The 22,781-nt window shown below is 39.1% G+C and overlaps 1 protein-coding gene across 2 annotated transcripts; it reads right to left on the bottom strand.

The window, feature by feature from the left end:
* Positions 1–7,343: 7,343 nt before the first annotated feature.
* On the bottom strand, positions 7,344–21,366 carry LOC124514781 (guanylate-binding protein 5-like). 2 transcript variants are annotated; one of them, XM_047083057.1, is made up of 11 exons: positions 21,276–21,366; positions 18,242–18,441; positions 17,354–17,481; positions 14,648–14,757; positions 14,191–14,387; positions 13,607–13,849; positions 12,303–12,583; positions 11,340–11,552; positions 10,388–10,490; positions 9,929–10,110; positions 7,344–8,489 (listed from the first exon to the last, which is right to left on the bottom strand). In XM_047083057.1, exons 2-11 carry the CDS (start codon positions 18,429–18,431, stop codon positions 8,373–8,375), a joined length of 1,764 nt encoding a protein of 587 aa, XP_046939013.1. In that variant the 5' UTR covers positions 18,432–18,441; positions 21,276–21,366; the 3' UTR covers positions 7,344–8,372. The 2 variants fall into 2 exon arrangements, with proteins under 2 accessions (XP_046939013.1, XP_046939012.1); XM_047083056.1 differs by having other exon boundaries at positions 21,220–21,351.
* Between the last annotated feature and the right edge of the window lie 1,415 nt (positions 21,367–22,781).

Genomic DNA, 22,781 nt, shown 5'->3' with positions numbered 1-22,781 from the left:
TCAACTTTGGCTCAGGTCATGATCTCACGGTTCATGAGTTCCAGCCCCATGTTGGGTTCTGTACTGACAGAGCCTGGAGCTTGTTTCCGATTCTGTGTCTCCCTCTCTCTCTACTCCTCCCCTGCTTTGCGCGCTCTGTCAAAAATAAATAAACATTAAAAAAATTAAAAAATATATCAATTGCTACCTGGATCATACACTTTATTCCAGGGCAGGTAGTCTTTGAAGATTGTTAGACACGTTCAGAGCTGTGCTTGAGTTCCATCACCCTGTTGGGAGGAGAAGAGGGAGGGGGAATAGAGAGGGGACACCGGAGAGAGAGCTTATTCAGGAGGCTTTGGTACAGCTTAGAAAGCATTTTCTGGTCCTTCTACTCAGCAATACCAAGACAAACCTTCCTCTATGACCTAGGATTCCACTTCTGAGTTTATTATGCAAGGGAGTTTTATACCTGTGTTCAACAAATCTTTACTATTTCATAAAAAATAAACCTGAAAATCCAAATACTTATTGATAGTAGAATGAATAAATTATCTTCGTATAGCTCAATGTTTGCAGCTTACAATTCACGCGATGAACTAGGAGACTTTTACAAATAGCTTATTGAACAAATGAAGCGAGATACAATACATACAATGTAATTCTAGTTATGTGAAGCCTGAAAGCAGGCCAAAATAAATAATGTTATTTAGGGCTCAGATGTACATGATCAGATCCTAGAAAGGGATTGTGAAATGTGTGATGTTAGTTGGCCCTGAGCAGGGTTGTCAGAAGTTGAAATGTGTGCCTTTAGAATTTTAGAAATGTTCAATTTCTATACCTAGTGGTAATTTATGTATTTGTTTTAAAGTTATATTTATATTGTGTATTTTACATTTATGTTCTGTGCACTCTTACGTATGTGTCATATTTCAAAATCTTCAAAAACAGGGATGCCATTTGTCAAAATATTGCTTTGAAAAGGAGCAAAAGATTGTGTTGTGATTGAAATATGGGTCAAGAGAGGATTTATTTTTTCCTTCCCCTTTTCCTTTTTATCTTCCCCACTATTTTTACCCTAAGTTAAAAATATTCAGTGTTGAGGAGAAGACTTCTGTTTCCAGAAAGATAAAGGAGAAATGCTTTCCCTATTCTCCCCACTAATTACCACTAACTGTCCTGGATATTGTTGGCATAACAAACCTTAGAAGATTCTGGAAGGGGAGGAGGAGAAGGCAAATTAGCTGTGTACCAGTTTTAGTGCTGGAAAAGCTGATAACCCATAAATATCAGTAGGCTCCCAAACAAAAAACCTCAGCAAAGCACATTTTCTTTAGCCAGAGGCCTACAAAAGAGGCAACTTGGCAAGACAAAGAAAATTTTAGACAAAGCACTTTGTTCCAACCCAACAGCACAGTAAAATCTGTGGACCAACCTCCAGACTCCCATACAGCAAGGAAAGGCCTAGACTTCTGCCTCACCTAGGAGTAAAGAGGTACCGTTATCCACTGCCTAAATGGTGTCAGAAAATCCACTAGGAATGTAGACTCTCATTCTTTTTTTTTTTTTTTAAGTTTCTATTTATACTGAAAGAGAGAGAGAGAGAGTAGAGGGGGGAGGGAGTCAGAGAGAGAATCCCAAGCTCAAACTTACAAACAGTGAGATAATGACCTGTGGAATGCCTAACCAACCCCGCCACCCAGGCTCCCCTAGGCTCTCATTCTTTTTGTGTGATCATGAGGCACCCTTCCCCCTTCTCACTGGGTGGTGTCAGAGAAGGTATAGTGGACAGGCAAGACTTTCAGGAGTAAGGAGGCCACTGAACTGTGAGTAACAGCAGAGCCCATATTGGAAGCAGTAATGAGAACTCCTGCTGTCCTCAGCCAAGGTTTCATCAGCAGCAGCCTTAAGGGAAATGAATGGCAGACCACTAAGATGAAAATTTAGGAAGATTTCCTGTTTGTAGGATGAATGGTTAGAGAACAAAAATAGCTTCCTTCCAAATATGGTATCACCTATTTGTAAATATGAAAAAGATCTTTTATGTCACCTTCTGAGAGACACTTGGGTTCCTTGTTCCTTGGCACAGGTTCAGCTGACTGTACCTTTTTTCCTCTTTTACACCTAACTCCTTCTATTCATTTCATGCCACATCGTTGATGGTGACCACAGGTACTACCTGCAGGGACTGCCCAGACTCTTGGTCTTTCCTTTGCTTGCCTTGGCCTCTTTCCCCAAGAACAGATTTAGTGATTTGTAAGTGAGGCCAGTTGGAAAGAACATCTTCACCTTTGGTCTCAAGATCCAACTGTGAAATTAAAAAGGTAACTGTTTGGACTTGACATTGGTTTCCAGGTGGTGAATATTACATGTGAGTAGATTCTTGTAAAATTGCATGTGTCTGTTATACATTTTTAAAACTTTTCAAGGATAGTTCATTTAAGGTTAAGGAAGTTTCAAATTTATGAATTTGGTATCATGTCAGTCAAAATCCACTGTTAAAAGCAATTGACTTGCATTTTGCCTATTTGTCATTATTATAGCTCCAAGGATCTCAAAACCAGCATTTGTGTTGATAAAACAGAATTAATAGATACAGCATAATCTAAGAAAAAGGCTCATACTAGGAAGTGTACAAGGCTCTGAATTCCCTGATCTAGATCCCCTGAGTGCTCTTTGAAGGGTTCAAGGTCTAAGGACATCCTGGAGTCTGGTAGTTAGAGAGGCTTCCCAATATTACTTGAGGTGTGCCAGCCAGAACCTAAACACCAGAGTTAGATCACTAATTGGACCAGCTACTTAGGAAAAAATCCTTCTCCAATATGGGAATCCTTCCCACTGTGGGAGCAATGAGCAAACATGAAGGAGAGTATCAACCCCTTGCAACTGAGGAGAGCTGTTATTGTTACAGTGATGCCACTTTTTGCTGAGGTGGTGTGCCCAGCATGTTTCAGAGAGGTTTGGCAGAATCAGCGTCCGTTCCTTCTTTCCCTCCTCTTTTTCTCCTTCTCTGAAGCCAAACAGCTCCTCCTCTTCATAGGGTGTTATGCACAGCCTGTTGAATCAGAAATGTGTATTTATTACAAAATGTATTCTTCACATTATTTGGCTATTTTGCAGGAGTGTATCATTTGTAAACCGATATATCTACTATGAATAAGCTAATTAAACACACAAATGGGTATGGTAGTAAAAATGCTACTCCTGAAAATCTGTTTCTGTTTTAGAAATCATTATAATTTTGAGGATGATTTGAAGTCATTTTTTTTTATTTGAAGTCATTAAAAAAATTTTTTTTAATGTTTGTTTATTTTTGAGAGACAGAGAGACAGAAAGAGCATGAGCAGGGGAGGGGCAGAGAGAGGGAGACATAGAATCTGAAGCAGGCTCCAGGTTCTGAGCTGTCAGCACAGAGCCCAGCGCAGGGCTTGAATCCACAAACCACGGATCATGACTTGAGTGGAAGTTGGAAACTTAATTGACTGAACCACCCAGGCACCCCTAAAGCCATAAACCCTAAAGTTGAGCGTAAGTAGCCAATTGCCTGCCTATTTCCCTCCTAATTATATAGTCAACAGGCACATATACACATGCCCTCCAAAGCAGAATAATTATAGAAGTGTTTATTTATAATATAGCTACTTTAGTATCTTTTAAAATATTTATTTTTGAAAGAGAAAGACACTAGCAGGGAAGAGGCAGAGGGAGAGGCAGGGGGTGGCGGTTGGGGGGGGAAGACACAGAATACCGAAGCAGGCACCAGGCTCCAAGCTGATGCTCAAACCCACAAATTGTGAGATTATGACCTGAGCTGAAGTCGGATGCTTACCCGACTGAGCCACCCAGGTACCCCTAGCTAGTGTAATATCTTAAGTGCTCATCCATACTGGAACAGTGTGATAGGTTTAAAAAAATGAGCTATCAAAGGCATATCCATGTCCTAATTCCCATAACCTGTGAATGTTACTTTTCTTAGAAAAAAAAGGTCTTTGTTTTCTTGATCTGGGTAATAATTATAGGGATATGTACATTTTGTGATATTTCACCCACTGTATACTTTTCACCTGAGCATTCTATAGTCCCTATGTTATAGTTTAATTGAAAAGTTAAAAAAATTTCTCTTAGAAGTCCTTATATTAATACAAAGTCTGCTTGAGACCTTTAGTTACCAATATTTGTCTTAATCACAAAGAAAAAAAAAAAAAGAAAAGAAAGACAAAAAGAAACATGCTCCAAACTTCTACCTCTTCTATGTCAAAGTTATCTAATAAAGTCAGGACACTGGAGGATTACTGGATAATATAAAGTCTGATATAAATTAGGATTCTTACCCAAGCCATAAGAAAATAGTTTCAGATCTTAAAATGGTCATTGCATCAAAAGAGTTTGGAGTTATATTCCACAATAATTTGAGTGATATTAGTCAAGGACTCATTGATTCTGTCTTTCCTGTTGTCTCCCTAAGTTTCTGTCTGGTAATTTTTTTGCAATTGGTAATTTCCAAAGTTCCTTGTCTCTCCATAAATGTGTGGTTCCAATTTCAAGACAAAGTTTAAAACTTTATTTTCTATTAATATAGTTGAGACTGAAAGTGACAATAGGGCAGGGCTACTTTGAAATTGGTCTAATGCTGAGAAATCAGCTGCTTTTTCCTATTCATTACAATCTACTGTTTATTCCAGAGAACTAAAAAGAATTCCAGGGACAATTGAATGTTTTGTGAATTTTGTGTGTAGAAGAGCTGAATTTCTTGTGCACCCTTCAAACTGCTTTCTGATAAACATATTGTCTGTAGACAAATTTGGAAATGTTGGTGAAGAATAATTCATCAACAGGTGGGGACACTTGGATGGCTCAGTTGGTTAAGTGTCTGACTCTTGATTTTGGCTCAGGTCATGATCTCACAGTTCGCAAGATGGAGCCCTGAGTTGGACTCTGCATGACAGTATGGAACCTGCTTGGGATTCTGTTTGTCTCTCTCTCTGCCCCTCCATAGCTCATGCTCTCTCTTTCTTAAACATTTTTTTTTAAAGAATAATTCATGGGGTGCATGGATGGCTCAGTCGGTTAAGCATCCGACTTCAGCTCAGGTCATGATCTCATGGTTCGTGAGTTGGAGGCCCACATCAGGCTCTGTGCTGACAGCTCAGAGCCTGGAGCCTGCTTCAGATTCTTTGTCTCCCTCTCCTCTGCCCCTGCCCTGCTCATACTCTGTCTCTGTCTCTCAAGAAGTGAATAAACATTATAAAAATAAATAAATGCATAAATAAATACATAAATAATAAAAAGAATAATTCATGGTGTGTATAAGATCATTCTGTCCCTGAAAAAAAAGCCCTATAAATCAATAATATATAAATATATATTCCTAGAAGAATATATAGTCCAAAATTAACAGTATTTCTAGTTCAGCAATATGTTTTATAACAAAATATATCCCATGCATTTTTTGCTAGTTTCAAAGGATTAGAGAGTATATTTTGTTTTTATACTTTTCTGTATATTATGAGTTTCTTTTCAATGATTGAATTATTTTTATAATCATAGAAATATATATGTATATATACTTTTTCCACTTTTGTTAAAGTAAAGCACTTCTGGAAAGCTATTTCTGTTTCAAAAATCATTATAGTTTTGAAGATTATCTAATGTATCACCTAATGTATTTCAGCTTGAACCATTGCTACTCAGCATATAGATACATATATATATGTATATATTGCATGCTTGAAACAGTATGTGTATGTAGCTACACAGTATGTATATGTATATGTGTGTGTATACATATGTATATATACATATGAATATACATATGTGTGTATATATAGACTTGACACAGTGTTTATGTATAAGTACACAGTGTATATATGCCTGCTAATGAGAGGCATTGTGAAACTCTTGAAAACTATATGTATACTTACCCCTCTAATACCATGAAAACCTTTGGTCTGGATTTCTCATTGTGAAGACTTAACCAGTTCAATGATAGTTTAGTCAATGTATAAATGCTTGGATGTAACGAATGTGGGCATAGAGACTTTACCATACCACACAACTGTAAGCAGCCTAAAATTAGAGTTTTTACAAAAGGAACAGAAACCACTTTTCGACACATAGCAAGTGAGTGAAAATGGGGAAAATTTCAAGGACTATAGATAAGTGGTTAAGTCGAAAGCAAAGTAGTCGTTGTAATGCCAGCCTAATAGCAGTTCTTCTCTCGTGTGACCTCTACTTTAGTCGAGTGTAAATAAGTTGAGGCCTGTGTCCTTACATAGAATCTCAATTAAAATTCCACGTAAATAAAACAGGACTCAGAACGTCCAGCTGGCATTCTATCTTAGGCAAAATTCTTCAGGTGATGAGAAGGTTATCTGCAGGTTCTCTCTCTGCCTGCACAATCTGAGGCATGCATGTGGCATGCTGAGCACTTGGGAAGCAACTATAGCCAGTGCGCCAATGTGACATACGGAAGGACAACCTGCCGCAGCCGCTGCTGCCTTTTTTTTTTAATGTTCATCTATTTTTGAGAGAGAGAGAGACAGAGAGAAAGTGTGTGTGAATGAGGGGAGGGGTAGAGAGAGAGGGAGACACAGAATCTGAAGCAGGCTCCAGGTTCTGAGCTGTCAGCACAGAGACTGACGCGGGGCTCAAACTCACAAACTGTGAGATCGTGACCTGAGCCAATGTGGGACACTTAACTGATTGAGCCATCCAGGCGCCCCTTGCTGCTGCTGCTGCTTCTTTTCCTTCTTCTCAGTCCAAGCCTTGCTGCTGCTAGGACAGCAGACAAGACTGTCATTATAGCAGTTTGCTATGGATTGGCAGAAGCTAAGGAGTGGCCTTTACTTCTTGGGTCTGTGAACCAGCTTTCCATTGTAAATCTGAGTAGTAAAAAATCCCTCAACAATGCAGTTGTGTCTGTACATAGTCAGTATTCCAAATAGCCCATCAGCTTCAGTCTTACTTAGTTTTTGAATGCTGAGATCAATGTACCACCTTTGCTCTGTACATAATTCAGTGATGGATTAAAAATGGCTGCAAATATATTGCCATACTTCACAGAGTGAGGTAGATTTCATTTCTCCTGCCTTGGGCTGTTCCTAGGAACTATCCTGATCAACAGAATGCAGCGAAAGGGCTGTTGAGTTCACTGGGTCTTAAGAGATCTTTAATTTCTTATTTTGCTCTTTGGAGCACTCAGTCTTGGAAGCTAGCCACGTGAGAGTGTCCTGCTGTTCAGAGGCCATGTTTGGCGCATGTAGAGAGAGAGAGCAGTGGATGCAAGTGGATAACCTTGTGTCTGAAACATTTAGGACCTTCCAAATGTTTCCAATTTTGGAGAAAATAGAAACAAAGGAGTACAGTTACGTTTTTGAAAAATTTAATCGTTATTTACAGTTAAAAATATATGCGAACAAATATGTTTACACAATCCATAATTTTAGAGAAAAATCAGTAGGCTTTTATGTTATTGCAAAAAATTATGATGATTTAACTTAAGCACTAAAGTAAGCATAAAATTAAATGATCCCCATCAGATTTTTTGACGCCTTATCTAGCATTCCATATACCTTTTATTTATAGGCCTTAAAGGATTATAAACATGTGGCACACAGTCATTAAGTCTAATATAAATTGCCTCATGATATAAACTGTCCCATTTAAGTTATGCCCTTTGTGAGGATGAACAAAGAAAAGTCTTATTTAGCCCTCAGCTAATGGCATAGTTTCTATGCTGGTAGTTCTTTCCATCTTCTGGAGTACCCCTATTTTATTACCATGTGGGATTTTTTTTCAGCTTAAAATCTAAGCAGACTGTTTACTAACTGTACCTAGGATTCACATCATTGCCCCTAGAGCCTACACGCACTTGAGAACCATACACTATTTCCGTAAGAAGCGAGGTTAGTTGTCCTCACCATTGGTGCCTCCCTCTGATGACATCCAGCATAAGACCACTTGGCAGGGGTGATACTCAACTCAGCCCATGACTTTGGCCAAATTCTACTTGACTTAGCTCATTGTGAATAACACCCCTTAGGCCACTTCTAATCCCCCCAATGCAAAAATGGAAAATTGGAGGGATGAATTTGAGTTATAAGACAAAGTTTTCCCTGATGGAACCAACCCAATATCACCCCAAATAGAGACATTGATAAAACTCCCTTATTACACAGTTCACAGTCTCTTTAAGGAAGCGATAATCAATTAAACTATGGAATTATTGAAATGTACATTTTACTAATTACAAGCCTTGCAACTATATAACTGTACAAAAGTTTGATACATAATTATGAAGTTTATTTAAGTGGTGATTGTCCCAAGTTCTATAGTTTCTCATTCTTTTTTCTCTTTAGTGAAAGTGAATGAGGAAAGTTCTGATGTTTAGCTCTTTAAAGTAAGATGCATGTATCATCTTGTGAGACAATATTCCTCTGGAGATCCTGGATTTCGTTGTGAAGTCTTCTGCGTTCATCTTCGATTTCCCTATTGAGATTTACGGTCTGTTCCTAAAGAGTGATAAGTAAAACAATGGAGTTTAGCAGACGCTCATGTCCAGATCACTTGAGGGGAAAAAGCCCAAATCATTGATTTTCTTTGTTTATTTTAATCCATCAGTAAATAACCGAAGACAGTCCCTGAATTCTTTCCCATTCATGTGCATTTCTCATTCTTGGTCTCCTCTTGTCTAATCCCTCTCCCATACCTCTCTCTCTAGTTCCAGGAGCATCATCTCCCGATCCCTGAAATATTGGTGTCCCAAGAAATATACCCTGAGGCCCCCTCCTCCTTCTCCCCTTATTTTATACATCCTCCTCAGGTGATCTTTGTCACACCTCAACTTTAATTCTCATCTATACAGAGAGGAATGTCAGCTCTAGCTTGCAGAGGAGGGTGTGTAGGTGTGTAGGAAGGTGTGTAGGTGATCTCTACAATCACGCGAGGAGTCTGAGTCTCTGATGAGGCAATTTTTTCTAGGTCTTCACAGTTATGGGGCAGAAGTACAAGGAGAGCGAGGGGACCAAGAGCCTCGGGTTGACTATACCGCCCTTCAGTGCAGAGCTGTAATCTCAAAAGGTCTTGGAGCTTGTGCCTGGGAAACTGGGACCTGCTGGTCGACGGGCCACACTGGGGAAGTGTTGTCTCAGAAGAGTATTCACCTAAGATTTTTCCACCAGGTTTGCAGAAACAAACCATTGCAGATCCTCCTCTCTGGGAAGGCAGTTTAGGTAACTTGCTGAGTCGATATTGACATTGTGTTCTCTCTCTTTGCAACTTCATTTTTCTCATTGCAGAAATAGGGACCTAATACTTGTGCTTCGCAATGAACAGGATAGGTGAGAGCATGAATGCAAAGTGCTTTGTATAGTGCGAAATAAATAGGAGCTACTGCTTTGTGAGCAATGATAATTGTAAAGGACTGAATGAAACAAACTGCAAGTAAAGGCCTTCAGAACCAGTGATGATTAAGGCAAGGACAGGGCATAGACACAAAAAGATGAATTAATTTAATAAGGTAATCACACCCAAAGAAGACTGTCTAGAGCAATGACCAAGATACCAACAGCAACAAAACAAACAAGTGCTAATTACCAGGGGTTAGAAAACTCCTGGGCGTTTCACACATATTAGTGCTTATTCTGGGCCATGCACAGTTCAAAACGCAAATGTTCTCACTTTATTACCAAAATAACCCTATCAAGTGGCTATTATTACTGTCTCTGTTTTCCACAAGAGGAAACTGAGGCACAGAGAGGATAGATAGCTTACAAGAACCATATATTTAGGAGGTGGGAGCTGGGATTCATACCCGGGATATTTAACTCCAGAGTCCTTGTCCTGAGCCATAATACTGTGCTGCCCCTCCCCCTTGTCACTGCTTCCTGCTCTCATCAATACAGGGAGGGGAGATGTGAGAAAACCCTGAGATGCAATAATTGATGAATACCTGGAATCGAAGTTGCAGGACCCTCTGCTGTTGTCTTAACTGGTACTCTTGGAACATTTCCATTCGTCTCACTTGTTCCAGATGGAGTCGCTGCCTTTCCTCCATCACTTGCTGGTTGTACCTTTGAATTGCCTCCAACCTTTGTGCTTCAATCCTTGCAGCCTCTGCTTTCATACGTGCCTCTGAGGAAAAAAGAAAATGACAACCCTCTCTAGGATTAAAGGGCCTCTTCCTTCTGCTTCCCACTCTTGTTATTGCTACCACATCGTGAAGAAAATTCCCTGGAACTGTGTTTCCCTTCCAGGAAACCATATTGCAGCTGACTGTATGTGCCCTGTTTACATTTAGGAATCATCTTTGGGATTCTTGCTCCAGTTTTCTGATCGCAGGTGAACCAGGCGAAATTAAGTTAACATCTGTAGGAATGTCTGTCTTGCCTCTCCTTCGTTTTCGTCTCACCTTCTATCACCTTTTGCTTCACTGTGAGAGCCAGGTCTGTCTGTAGGATGGTATCACTTGTAGACTGTTTGGACTGCAAATATCTCTGCAGAGCTTTCTCAGCCTAGGAACCCCAAAAACATGCAGTTAGAAGTAGGAAACCGTGACAAGGAATGTTACAAGCCTTTATTTCTTTTTTGTTCCAGGATCTTTTCCTTCACGTAAGTGCTCAGCCCCATACTTGGTAAAACTGCCAATCAGGTCTCTTCTGTCACAGGGGTGGTTACAAGCCCTGGGCTGGTCAATCAGAGCATCCAAGGCCACTAGGTGCAAAGAATTTGGGTACAGGTGGGGAAATAACACGCGGATGTGTTAGAGGTGGGTACGGATGCTGGGCAAATATACTCTCTCCTGAGACTGAGGGCACAAAAGACTAGTTATGCTTGGAACTGTTGGTGTCACCCTGCTGCCATGTGGGGTGAGCCTGCCTGAGAATGAAACCAATAGTAAGGAAAACAACAAAAAAACTGAAGTGGAGATTGAAAAGAAAGAAGGAAGGGGGGAAATCTATGAGAATGAAACCAATAGTAAGGAAAACAGAACAAAAAAACTGAAGTGGAGATTGAAAAGAAAGAAGGAAGGGGGGAAATCTATGACATTCTTTCAACTCCTGAACATAGCTATACTTGAAATGACATTTAAATATCTTGCTTTTAGTTTAAGTGAGCCAAGGAATTACCATTTTTTCTCAAGCTAGCTTCGATTATTGGGATTCTGTGCCATGTAACCAAGACAGTCCCTTCATTACAGTTTATGTTCATGGTTGCAATAAAAGTCTGGTGAGTATGGTGACATACTTCAGTTTAATTCCACAGCTATGATTAGATTGTAAATACTTCCTTCCTGTCCTCATTGATTTTTGGAAGAAGCCCCTTAACACTTTCCTGCAACTGATAGATAAAACTCAGAATACCTGCATTCCTTTCCTGGGCTGCTGATAGTACCTTGCTTTCAGCTCTTCTGTCTTCTGAATGAAGAGAAAATGTCCTCCTGGCTTTGAATAAATCCCCTGCGTCACCTCATTTTCTAGAGGACCAAATATAGCCTGAAGTAAAGCTGAGCAACGGCTCCATGATGCCTCCATGTTCTGGTTACAAAAGTCATCCTTTCTGGCTTCTAGCAGAGTCTTCAAAGGGATAAGCGGCCATGGAAAAACTGTTAGCAGCACTTCAGCATGTCTAGAAATGGTTCTCAAGAAGAATCTTTATATTTTTTCTAGAAATTGGAGGACTACAAGTAAGACTATATCCTTCCCACCAAAACCTAGAAAAGTCCCAAAGATGATACACTGTAGAAAAATTACTTTGCTTTTGTGTATGGAATCCCCTAAAACCTCTTTCTTTTGCTATTTCTGCTTTGAATGTTGTCTTTAGACTACAGATCTCTAGCCTCAAGCCTTAATTTTAAATGCAACCTACTATTTGACAACATTTCTGGGGTTACCAGTGAGTAAGGGGAATGCAATACCTGGCTGGAATGATATAGTGTGTGCTATTAAACCTGGAGACATAATCTTTTAGTAGGCCCATTTGGCATTTCTGTATGCTTATTTAATAAAAAAAGGAAAGCTAATGAATACCTTATGCATAAAATGTTTTAAGGGAAAAGGTGACTCTACATAGGTGTAACGTGGTAAGGTAGGTTGTGTGCATGTGGAAGCTTCAGAATCTGTAGGGCCCAGAGTAGTCACATGTTTGTTTGTTTTCAGAATAACAGTGATAACTTGATCACAGAAGTGGTAATCATTATTTTTTCAGTCTAGTGAGGATTGCTCTTCATCATTCATTCCCTGTTTGCCTTTCATAGCAATAAAAATCAACTTTGCCTCTTATGGCTCATAAGTCCCATGAACTAGATGGGGAAAAAAGATAATTACCTCTAATTGCTTCTGGAACTTTTGGTTCACATCCTTGAAAGAGTTCTTCATGAAGATTTCTATGGCCTCCCTTTCACAGGCCCCATGCAGGTCCAGGAGCTCAGAGAGAGTTTCTGTGGGCAGCTGCACCTTCTGGTCCATCTGCTGGTCATAGTGGGCAATGGCCTTTTTCACTGCTGCTGAGTTCTTGATCTGGGCCAAGGCCACAACGGAGTTCTCCATGCAGGGCAGATCCCCACGGCTGATGGCATTAACACAGGTCTGCACTAGGCTCTTCAGATCTTCACAGGGGGAAGAGATGCTTATATTGTTTGCAAGAAAGAGGGCATGTGGCACACTGGATAATTCTGTGCATGTTAATTTCCCAACACATTGCCTGCATTTTCTTAGCATTCTGCACACTGTTCATGTGGCCCAAATAAATTCCTTTGGGAAATTATGTGACCAAGAAGCAAGATTGTTCTTTTTAAGATTGAAAAGAAAGTATTCAAAGGGGAAGACTCAAGATGTGTGTGATCATCCATGTTTCATCTTTTTCCCATTGTGGAATGAGAAAACGGTTATATAAAGTTAGGCATTTTCATTTGATTAGAAGGCTATGGGCCTTTTGCCTCTTTACTCTTCCCTTTATTTCCCTCTTCCTCAGGTTTCTATTCTCTTCAGAATTACCTTCAGTCTTTCACTTCAGTATGTAAAGCTGGCATGAGTGTTATCCTGCTCTAGAAAAGCACAAAGTAAGCACATTAGATTACGTCTCCTCTACCCTTTGTTGGAACTTTCCTGTTTGTCTCTCTTGTCCTTTGCATACTTTTGTTTGCACTCAACTTCCTTCCAGAGTGCAGTAATAATTTACAGCCTTCTGAGACGTACAGATTGTAGGAGAAACTGGACCTAGAATTCTGCTTAGATTTCTTTTAGGGTTCTAGACAACCTGGGCCTCTGTTTAATGTTTATGTGAGCTTACTTCATTTCTACAGAGAATATATCCTCATCTTGTGTCTCCCAAAGGCTGTGATATATAATGTGCTCTATTGGTGAAACAAATGATGCCAACCCATGTGGGTTAGTCTAGTTCAATGGGGGACCACTTATGGGGAGAACTTCTTTACCTTGACCTTTTTTTCAGGGTATGTTTCTATTTTGTTCTACTTTGGAGGCATTACTAAAAACGGACAAGAAATATTTTTGGTACCCACTGGAATTTCATGAAATGCATTTTCAACATTGACAGTGGAAGGAGAAACTTTTAACAGTACCCTATTCTTTATGTTGAATTGAAGGAAAAACCTAAAAAAGGTACTCACGGGGTCCATTGACCTTGATGCCTCCTGAAAGAGTCTTAGTCTTGGAACGGTTGAAGATGTAGGAACAGAATGCTGCCACTTGTTGCACAAAATCAGGATCCAGCTCATCATTACGCAGTGTCTCAAGCTGGGCAAACTTCTTCCAGTGAGCAGGAGAGTCGAAGATAAAGCATTTCCTTATTGGAAAGAATTCTTTTATACATAGACGGGGCAAATTGAAATTTTGAAGGCTTTTATCGGTGCCTGGGGAAGAAAAAATAGGATTCATTTAGTATAATATTAACATTTGTGTTAATTTATTCTCTTCAATTAAATGTGCCTTCCACCTGATTATTTATGTCAATACATGTTCACAGAACCTAGGCAAAAAGCTAAAAGGTAACTAATCAGGGAAAGGAAAAGAAAATTTGCTCCAAGAACAGGGGAGTAATACAGTTTAATATTGATGAGTCTATTAGTTCACTATAAATTAATATTTATTTGGTAGTTTAGCCAGGTGACAATGAATTTAACTGCCTGTACACGAGAGGTAATTTCTTGTATTAATTCTCTCTCTCTCTTCCCAAAACTGAAGTCCCTGTTACCTTCCTTTAGCTTCAGTGATCTCTCCAGGTATTCATCTGCTGTGATAAGTTGCCCGTCTATTTCTAGGTCTAGGTAGAAATCTCTCAGAGTCCACACTAAGTCTGGGTAGAAGTTAGCAAAGTTAGTTGTATCTTCAACCCCATCAAGATCAGGTGAGGATACTGTCCAGAGCAGATTTGACAGTTCTGTCACATAGCTGGGATGCAGTTAAGGAAAACTCATGGATATAGGACTACATCTAAGCCCATATTTAATTCCAGGTCTCCCTATACTTTTATTTCCCCTTTGGGTCTTAACCAACTCCTCATTTCATTTGTAAATATAAGGACTCTTTTTCTTGTACCTTAACACTTATTATGTTTTCATTTTTGTGTTTGATTCACAAAGACTCACAAACACAACTGGTGAATAGAGTTCTCTCTGGCTTTGGTGCCATCTTGGACCACAAAAGGATACTGCAACAAGTCCATAGCCCTCTGGTCAATTTTGTTCATAGTATTGTATACAAAGGTACTACTCAGTAGTATTGCCAGTGCAAATATCTGGGTATCATTCTTCTTGTCACCCTAGAAGAACAAATTTAAGTCATGTCTCATGGTATTCCCAGATGAACAATCATTAAAAATAGTCCCTTGACCTACAAATGTTAAACAAGACCAACAAAAATGATCGTGAGAAACATATGAACTTTGAATAGAATAGTTCTATTCACATTGATAATTTTTATACAGAACCATATATTTTTAATTCATCAGTTCCTTTTATAACTAGTTAGGTATTTGAAAAATGGATAGTCAAAGTTTGTGGAGTAACTAGAATACTTAAAATCAAGATTTACATCAAAAACACAAAAACAAGTATTGGTGAGGATGTGGTGAAAAAGGAACCCTTGTACAGTGTTGATGGGAATGCAAACTGGTGCAACTATTGTGGAAAAAAGCATGGAGGTTCCTTACAAAGTTAAAAATAGGGGAGCCTGGGTGACTTAGTTGGTTAAGCGTTGGACTTCGGCTCAGATCATGATCTCACAATTAGTGAGTTCAAGCCCCGTGTCGGGCTCTGTGCTGACAGCTCAGGGCCTGGAGCCTGCTTCAAATTCTATGTCTCCCTCTCTCTCTGCTCTTCCCCTGCTCACGCTCTGTCTCTCAAAAATAAATAAACATTAAAAAAAATTTTTTTTAAGTTAAAAATAGAGGAATGCCTGGGTGGCTCATTGGTTAAGCGTTTGACTTCGGCTCCAGTCATAATATCATGGTTTGTGAGCCTGAGCCTCACGTCGGGCTCTGTGCTGACAGCTCAGAGCCTGGAGCCAGCTTCAAATTCTGTGTCTTCCTCTCTCTGCCCTTCCCCTGCTCATGCTGCGCCTCTCTGTCTCTATCTCAAAAACAAATAAACATTAAAAAAAAAGTTAAAAATAGAATTACCATATGATCTAGTGATTCTATTATTGGGTATTTACCCAAATAATACAAAAGAAACTAATTTGAAAAGATATATGCACCCCATGTTTAGTGTGACATTATTTACAGTAGCCAAAATATGGAAGCTCCTCAAGTGTTGATAGATGAATGGATAAAGAATATGTGGAATTTATATACAACGGAACATTACTCATCTGTAAAAAAAGAATGAATTCTCGCCATTTGCAACAACATGGATCTAGAGGATATAATGCTAAGTGAAATAAGTCGGTCAGAGAAAGACAAGTAATTTCTTAAATAATTTCATAAAGACATATGATTTCACTCATGTGGAATTTAAGAAATAAAACAAAGAAAAAAGAGACAAAAATAAAAACCAGACTCTTAACTATAGAGAACAAACAGAAGGTTACCAGAGGGGAGGTGGGTGGGTGGGTAGATGGATGAAATAGCTGAAGAGGACTAAGAGTACACTTATAGTGATGAGCACTGAGTAATGTATAGAATTGTTGAATCTCTATATGATGCACCTGAAACTAATATAACAGTATACATTAATTATACTGGCATTAAAAAAAATCACAATTTTCAATTGTGTAAAACAAATTTGGCCTGTACACACATGCATGTATCTATTTTATTGACTAGTTATTTATTTTATTGACTAGTTATTACAGTACAATGCACAGTAATTCAGGAATGTCTGGGTGACTCAGTTAAGTGTCCCAACTCTTGATTTTGGCTCAGATCATGATCTCACAGTTCATGAGTTCGAGTTCCACATCAGGCTTCATGTTGACAGTGTGGCCCCGCTTGGGATTCTCTGTCTTCGTCTGTCTCTGCTCCTCCCCTGTGTGTGCTATCTCTCTCACAATGAATAAATATTTTTTAAAAAAGAATTTAAAAAACACACACTAATTCATATTACTGATCTTATCCAATACTCAAAACAGTGCCATAAGATAGCTTTATAACTACTATCTCCAATTGTTATAGATGAGAAAAACTAAAGCACAAAATGAGGTGACTGTTTTGATTTTGTGATAAATCAAAAGCAAAATGAAAACATAAAAGACTAGGGAAGTTCAAGGGAAAGATTCAGTTATATGCTAGAGCCAGTTCTTACTAGGTCACAGGAGCTAACTGTATACATCTATTCTGAACCTGCAGTTTGTTGGAATCAGCCATGATGGGAGTATTTAGAAAACTGGCAGGTGCTACCAGTCAAGGCTTCCCCCACCCCCACTCAGTGGGTTGGTTGTTAAATACCAGCATAGAAGTGGAAAAAAGTCCATGTGTCTACTGTTCAAATGTTAAGTTGGATAAGACCAAAGAGGAAATAAAAGATTTGGGGGAGTTTTTCTTGTCAAAGTCAGAGAGCTACAAGTGCCAGAACTCTGATTTGAATCCAAGATCCTCTGACCCAGAGCTCACTCCTAATCACTCTTCTCTGCAGGATCAGACTTAGGACAGTGGTTTTATTTGTATCATCTTTTCCGTATTTCAGTTAACTTCCTAACTCCATATTTTAGTGTCTTGTCCCAGTCATGATTCAGGCTTATAAATATATTTTTCTCACCTCAGATTTCCAAGTTTTGACTATTAAAAATAGAAAAGGAAAAAAAGGTATACTCTGTCAAGGAGAAGTACAAATTTAGAAAAACAGAACAAAACATAAAACCTCCCTGTGTAAAGAATGTTCAGAGGTGGGGAGGAATCAAAAGGGATTTCTGTTCCTTACCTTCTCTACATCTCCTAGACCCTCTGTGTCCAGAAGAACTAGGGTGTGGTCTGGCTTCTTGGGATGAGGCATACACCACATCCAGATTCCTTTGGTGTGAGACTGCACTGTAGATCCAATAGAGAAGCCTGCAAGGGGTAGGGAAGAGGTTGTAATAGAGGAGGGGATCTGCAAATTGGAGACCTTCTTGACAACTGAACTTGGGTTTAAGAAATTCAAGATGAGGACACATCAAAAACTATAACCAATATTGATCTGAATTAGAATAGAGGAATGGAAAAATTAAAATATCAAATATCATAGGTTGGAAATTTGATGTTTTTCCTTTTTACAAGAATGTCATGCTGCTAAAATTTTAATAGTTTATAATTGCATATATAGAAATTATTTTATTGGGGCACCTGGATGTCTCAGTTGGTTGAATGTTCAACTCTTGATTTCCGCTCAGGTCATGATCTCAGTGTTGTGGGATTGAGCCCCACATTGGGCTCTGTGCTGAGTGTGGAGCCTGCTTAAGATTCTCTCCCTCTCCCTCTCCCTCTCTCCCTCCCCCCTTCCTTTGCCCCTCTCCCCTGTTTGTGCTCTCTCTCTCCCTCTCCCAAAAACTAAAATTTAAAAAACAATAAAAAATTATTTTATTGACATCTTACTCCTTAAGATTGGAAAGTATGCTTTTCCCAAGGCAATACTAAGGCGAAAAAAAGAGGTGATATGTCAGGAAAAGACCTCTGCCTTTTTTTCTCAGAACATAATTAGCCAGCTATGACCCAAACATCAGTTTTCAATATTCTTCCGCGTTCTCTAACTTCCTGTCCTTGCATCACCACGTTCAATGCAGGCAGTGTAGGTGGACAGAAGGGACTCCGCAGAGCTTTTTGGTGCACTCACCCTTGTTCTTCCCAGCCAGCTTGTTCATCAGGTAGGATTTGCCTGTGCGGTAGAGGCCCACAATGGCCACCACCACGAGAGGATTCTTGGTGGCTGACAGGATCTCCAAAGCTTCCTGATTAACCACCAGTTGCCCTTCAGTGTTCTCAATGAGGCACACTGGGGCCGGCATGCGGATCTCTGAGGCCATGTTCCCTGGTCTGCAAGGGAAGAGATGAGATGGACTGAAATATCCAGTCTTACCGAAGAGAAGGTCATTTTACTTTCTGAACTTGGTGACGTACTGCTTCCCCAAATGGCCTCAGTTTATGAAGAAAGTTTTGAAAAAAGGACAGCCAAGAGGGTCAGAGTAAAAAAGCTGTAGGCCCTAAGGAGGACTATATTATAGCCTGCTCCATTGGTTCTTAAATGTTTAATGGGCATAAGGAAATCCATTTCCTGAGTTTTACCTACTGACTAGTTTAAATCTGACTCCTTCCCTTTGGTTTCCGGCTTACTTATGTTTCTTAGTTTTTACCTCCGTGAATCCTTAGATTGAATCTTTAGGACCACTATTTGCTATATTACGCTTGCTTGGCCTTTATGAGCTTGCTTCACTCTCATTTAGGGCTATGTCTAGTCAAACCATATTATGTTAAATCTTGCCATGTCATTATGTAGCACTAACAAATCATAATTGTTTACTTGTAGTGGTACTTTTAAGGAATTTTTTTTTGTATAGCTATAGTAGTGCCTTCAACCAAAACTTCACTGCATAATTGTTTTATGAATGAGGGAGTAAGTGAAAATACTTCTTAAAGAATACTTGACCATTTATTTTCTAACTTCTAGGCATCAATTCCTCTAACCTGAAGAGTTCCTGCTAAAGCATTTTAGGCTATCTGATACTCAAGCAAATGTTTGCTTTTCCGCTTTGCCTTATAAAGGGCAATTTTCTTCCATTGTAGACTACAGAAGCTAAAAACCCAACATCTGCTTGGCTTTTTCTTTCACTAAAATCATGCAATGAAAAATTATGGATTCCCTTATTAGCCAGTGGTAAAACTGCTTTTTAAAAATTAGAAAACCCCCTTCTTCCCTCTTCCTTATAGCTAATGCACTGGAAACTATTCAGGTGACAAATAAAAACAAACTGGTTAGGAGCAGATCATAGGTGATCCTTTGCAAATGACATAGCATCATGGACTCAGGAGCCAGGAAATACCCAGGCCAACCTGAACCCAGAGAGGGATTCCATGATTTTACAGACTCATATGCCAAGTCTCTTTCCATTCTGACATATATCCAATACAGTATTAGTACCTTACATTTGTAGATTTCTGGTTGCCTGATTTGTATAAAGCAGGGATCATAATCATTTTTAGACTACAAAGATATGGGGAACTGGCAGTGATGATCTACAATTATCTAGGAAAACAGAAGGTACACAATCAGTCTGTTTGCAGATGTTGGAGGCTTACAAGCTGTTGTGCTTTGGGATGATGTCGCTCATGGGAGAGGGAGTAGATTTGTCTGAATATTGAGAACTCCTGAGGAATAATTTAGTACTGTGTATTTCTATTAATAGAAGTATTTTACACATTGCCCCCAAATGATATCTGGGTGGCATCTTAATACTTTAGGAGAGCCCAGTCTCCAAAATATCTTTGCAAATTCAATGTGTTCACACTGACATATAACTATTGTTTTGCCATCCCTAACCCGAACTGTGATGTGTGCTCTGAGATGCATCCTTCTTAATTCTGTTAGAGCCTCATAAACTTTCGTAAATAAAAACAGTGCAAGAATGGATACACACACAAACACACACAAATATACATTTTGGCTTTGAAGTAAGGCAGACTTGATTTTCAGTACCAGCCCTACAACTGGCTATCTGTATGATGCTGGCATTTCTACTCAACACTCTTAGCCTGTTTGTGAAAAAATGGAAGTAAATAAAATAGTTGTATATACCAGTATAACTGCTAGCTTAAAAAAGAGAGCTGCAGGAGATGGGGAAGAAGTATAAAGAAGGAAAATGTGAGGAAATATAGGAGAAAAAGTTCAGAATTACTAAGTGATGAGGTATCTAGAAGAAACCATCTGTTTTCAGCCAAACAAGTCTAGTTGGTTTTGTTTGTAATTGTTGCTTTTTGCTTTTGTGTTGTTTTTGGTTTGAGTTTGGAGGAGGAAAAGCTCTTAGCAAGGAGACAAGTGGAAGTCAAACAAGAAGGAGATGCCTGAAGCATGTGCCATGATAAGAAATTCAAAGGTGTGAGTTCTAAGGAGCGATCAAAATTGCCAGACACTATGGATGGGTCAGGTTGGGCAACTGGAATGAAGTGATTCCATAATAGTAGAGGCAATAGAGTAGTAGAAATAGAACCTAGCACAAAAAGCTTTAAGGAATGAGTGTGAGCCAAGAAGTCAAAGTCAATTAATCCAGTACTATTTCTAAAGGAAGAAATCCACCTTCAAAGTACAAGACTATGACTAAAAATGTGCAGCTGTTTTCATTAAACCTCTTCATTGTTCACTCTGAGTTTCAATTTTTTTCTTTTTCCATTTTTAACAATGTAAGCAAGCTGTTTGCATTGCGCCTCATTCATTTCTCTTTCTCACAAAAATAATACAGTCACAATTCTTCAAACATTCAGGCTGCAGCTTGAGATAACTTAATCAGGTTTTATCAAAAGACAAAGGTAACATAAGTGGCAGTTATGATCTCCATAGATCCTAAGGTGGCAAAGGGAGGAAAACAGTGTTAAGACATTTCAGATTGTCGGTTTAGTCCCCACACATGCCCATGTCTAATTCATCAGTAAGCAGACATAGCTGGGGCTTGAGGAACTCTGCCACCTGTCTTACAACACCACAATTTAGTCTTTAATGACATCTAATGGTGCACATCAGGTTTCGGCTGCATATCCTGGATAGAAAGTTTTCAAAACATTCTGACCATTGGCAAATCTTCTCCACCCTTGCCCCAATCTTACCTTAACTGTAAAATTAGTAGCAGAGATACTTTAGAGCAGGTAAGAAAGCTGCTTACATGAAAATGTGCTAGGAGTCCCTTGTTCCTCAGTTTAGCTGTGTTGGTTTCTGATATACTTCTTACCCAGTCCTGGGGATTTCTTACCACCACCCACTCCCCCAGACCTTCAGAGGTCAGGTGATTAGAATATGAAATAAAAACCAAAAGTGGTAAGTCTTCAAAACCTCACTACAGAAACTAAAACCACAAAGCAAGCTCAGTAAGTCGTTTCAACGGTAACTTCCTGAATATTTCTCACTGAACAAGCTGGGTGTATTTGGCCTGAATTCTCAGAAACTGCATGTATTAGTGGAAGAGACTGTTTTGCAACCTTTGAGACTGCAACTTTAAGATTGCGGTCATTTGCAATTTTTTTTAATACTCCAAGTCTTGTCCTTAGGACTGTGAGAAACCATAAGTCCACAGTTACAGTGAATATAACCCCAAAGTATGTATGAATTTTGTGAATATACTATTTTTGTTCGTTTTTTTTTAATTATATTTTTTTAACGTTTATTTATTTTTGAGACAGAGAGAGACAGAGCATGAACGGGGGAGGGGCAGAGAGAGAGGGAGACACAGCATCGGAAGCAGGCTCCAGGCTCTGAGCCTTCAGCCCAGAGCCTGACACGGGGCTCGAACTCACGGACCGTGAGATCGTGACCTGAGCTGAAGTCGGATGCTTAACCGACTGAGCCACCCAGGCGCCCCCTATTTTTGTTTGTTTTTAAGGAAGCAGCCATGCTATGCAACACAGAGAATAAATTGTATAATTTCAATGACAAAAGAAAATTAACCTCCTGAGTTAAGAGATAAATACTGAAAAATTTTTAAGAACTTAGAAAATGATCAGTCATTAGTGGGTCAACAGTTTTTTTATAACTGCATTTTTCATAAGTCAGGCAAATATTCAAACCAAACACTTTGAATATCTACTGCATACTGCAGTGTTGAAAGACAAGCAAGAAACAAACAAGCAAAAACATCATAATCTCTGTGAGGAAATTTCAGCCTAGATAAATACAATCTGCTACCTCCTCCTTCCCTCTAAATCCTATTCTCTGACTGGATGAATTCCAGTGCCCTATCTTTGAGTTTGGTGATTCTTTCTTGCATTTTGTATTAGTTTTATTTTAATTCCAGTATTGTTAATGGCCAGTGTTATATCAGTTACAGGTGCACAGTATAGTGATACAACAATTGCATACACCACACAGTGCTCATCATGAAAAGTACCTTCCTTAATCCTTTCACCTATTTCACCCACTTGCCACCCACCTGTGCTCAGGTAACCATCAGTTTGTTCTCTGTAGTCAAGAGTTTCTTGGTTTGTCTTTTTTCTTTTTTCCTTTGCTTGTTTGTTTTGTTTCTTAAATTCCACATATGAGTGAAATCATATGTCTTTCTCTGACTTATTTCACTTAGCAATATACTTTCTAGATCCATCTATGTTGTTGCGGATGGAAAGATTTCATTCTTTGGTATGGCTGAATAATATTCCATTGTATATATGTACACATCCCC

This window comes from Lynx rufus, unplaced genomic scaffold, assembly GCF_022079265.1.
Source record: "Lynx rufus isolate CCGP_SWC_20201006 ecotype Redwood Valley unplaced genomic scaffold, mLynRuf1.p SCAF_2, whole genome shotgun sequence".
Taxonomy (NCBI): Eukaryota; Metazoa; Chordata; class Mammalia; order Carnivora; family Felidae; genus Lynx; species Lynx rufus.
The sequence above is the reverse complement of the archived record's forward strand: the minus strand, read 5'-3'. Positions and strand labels throughout refer to the sequence as shown.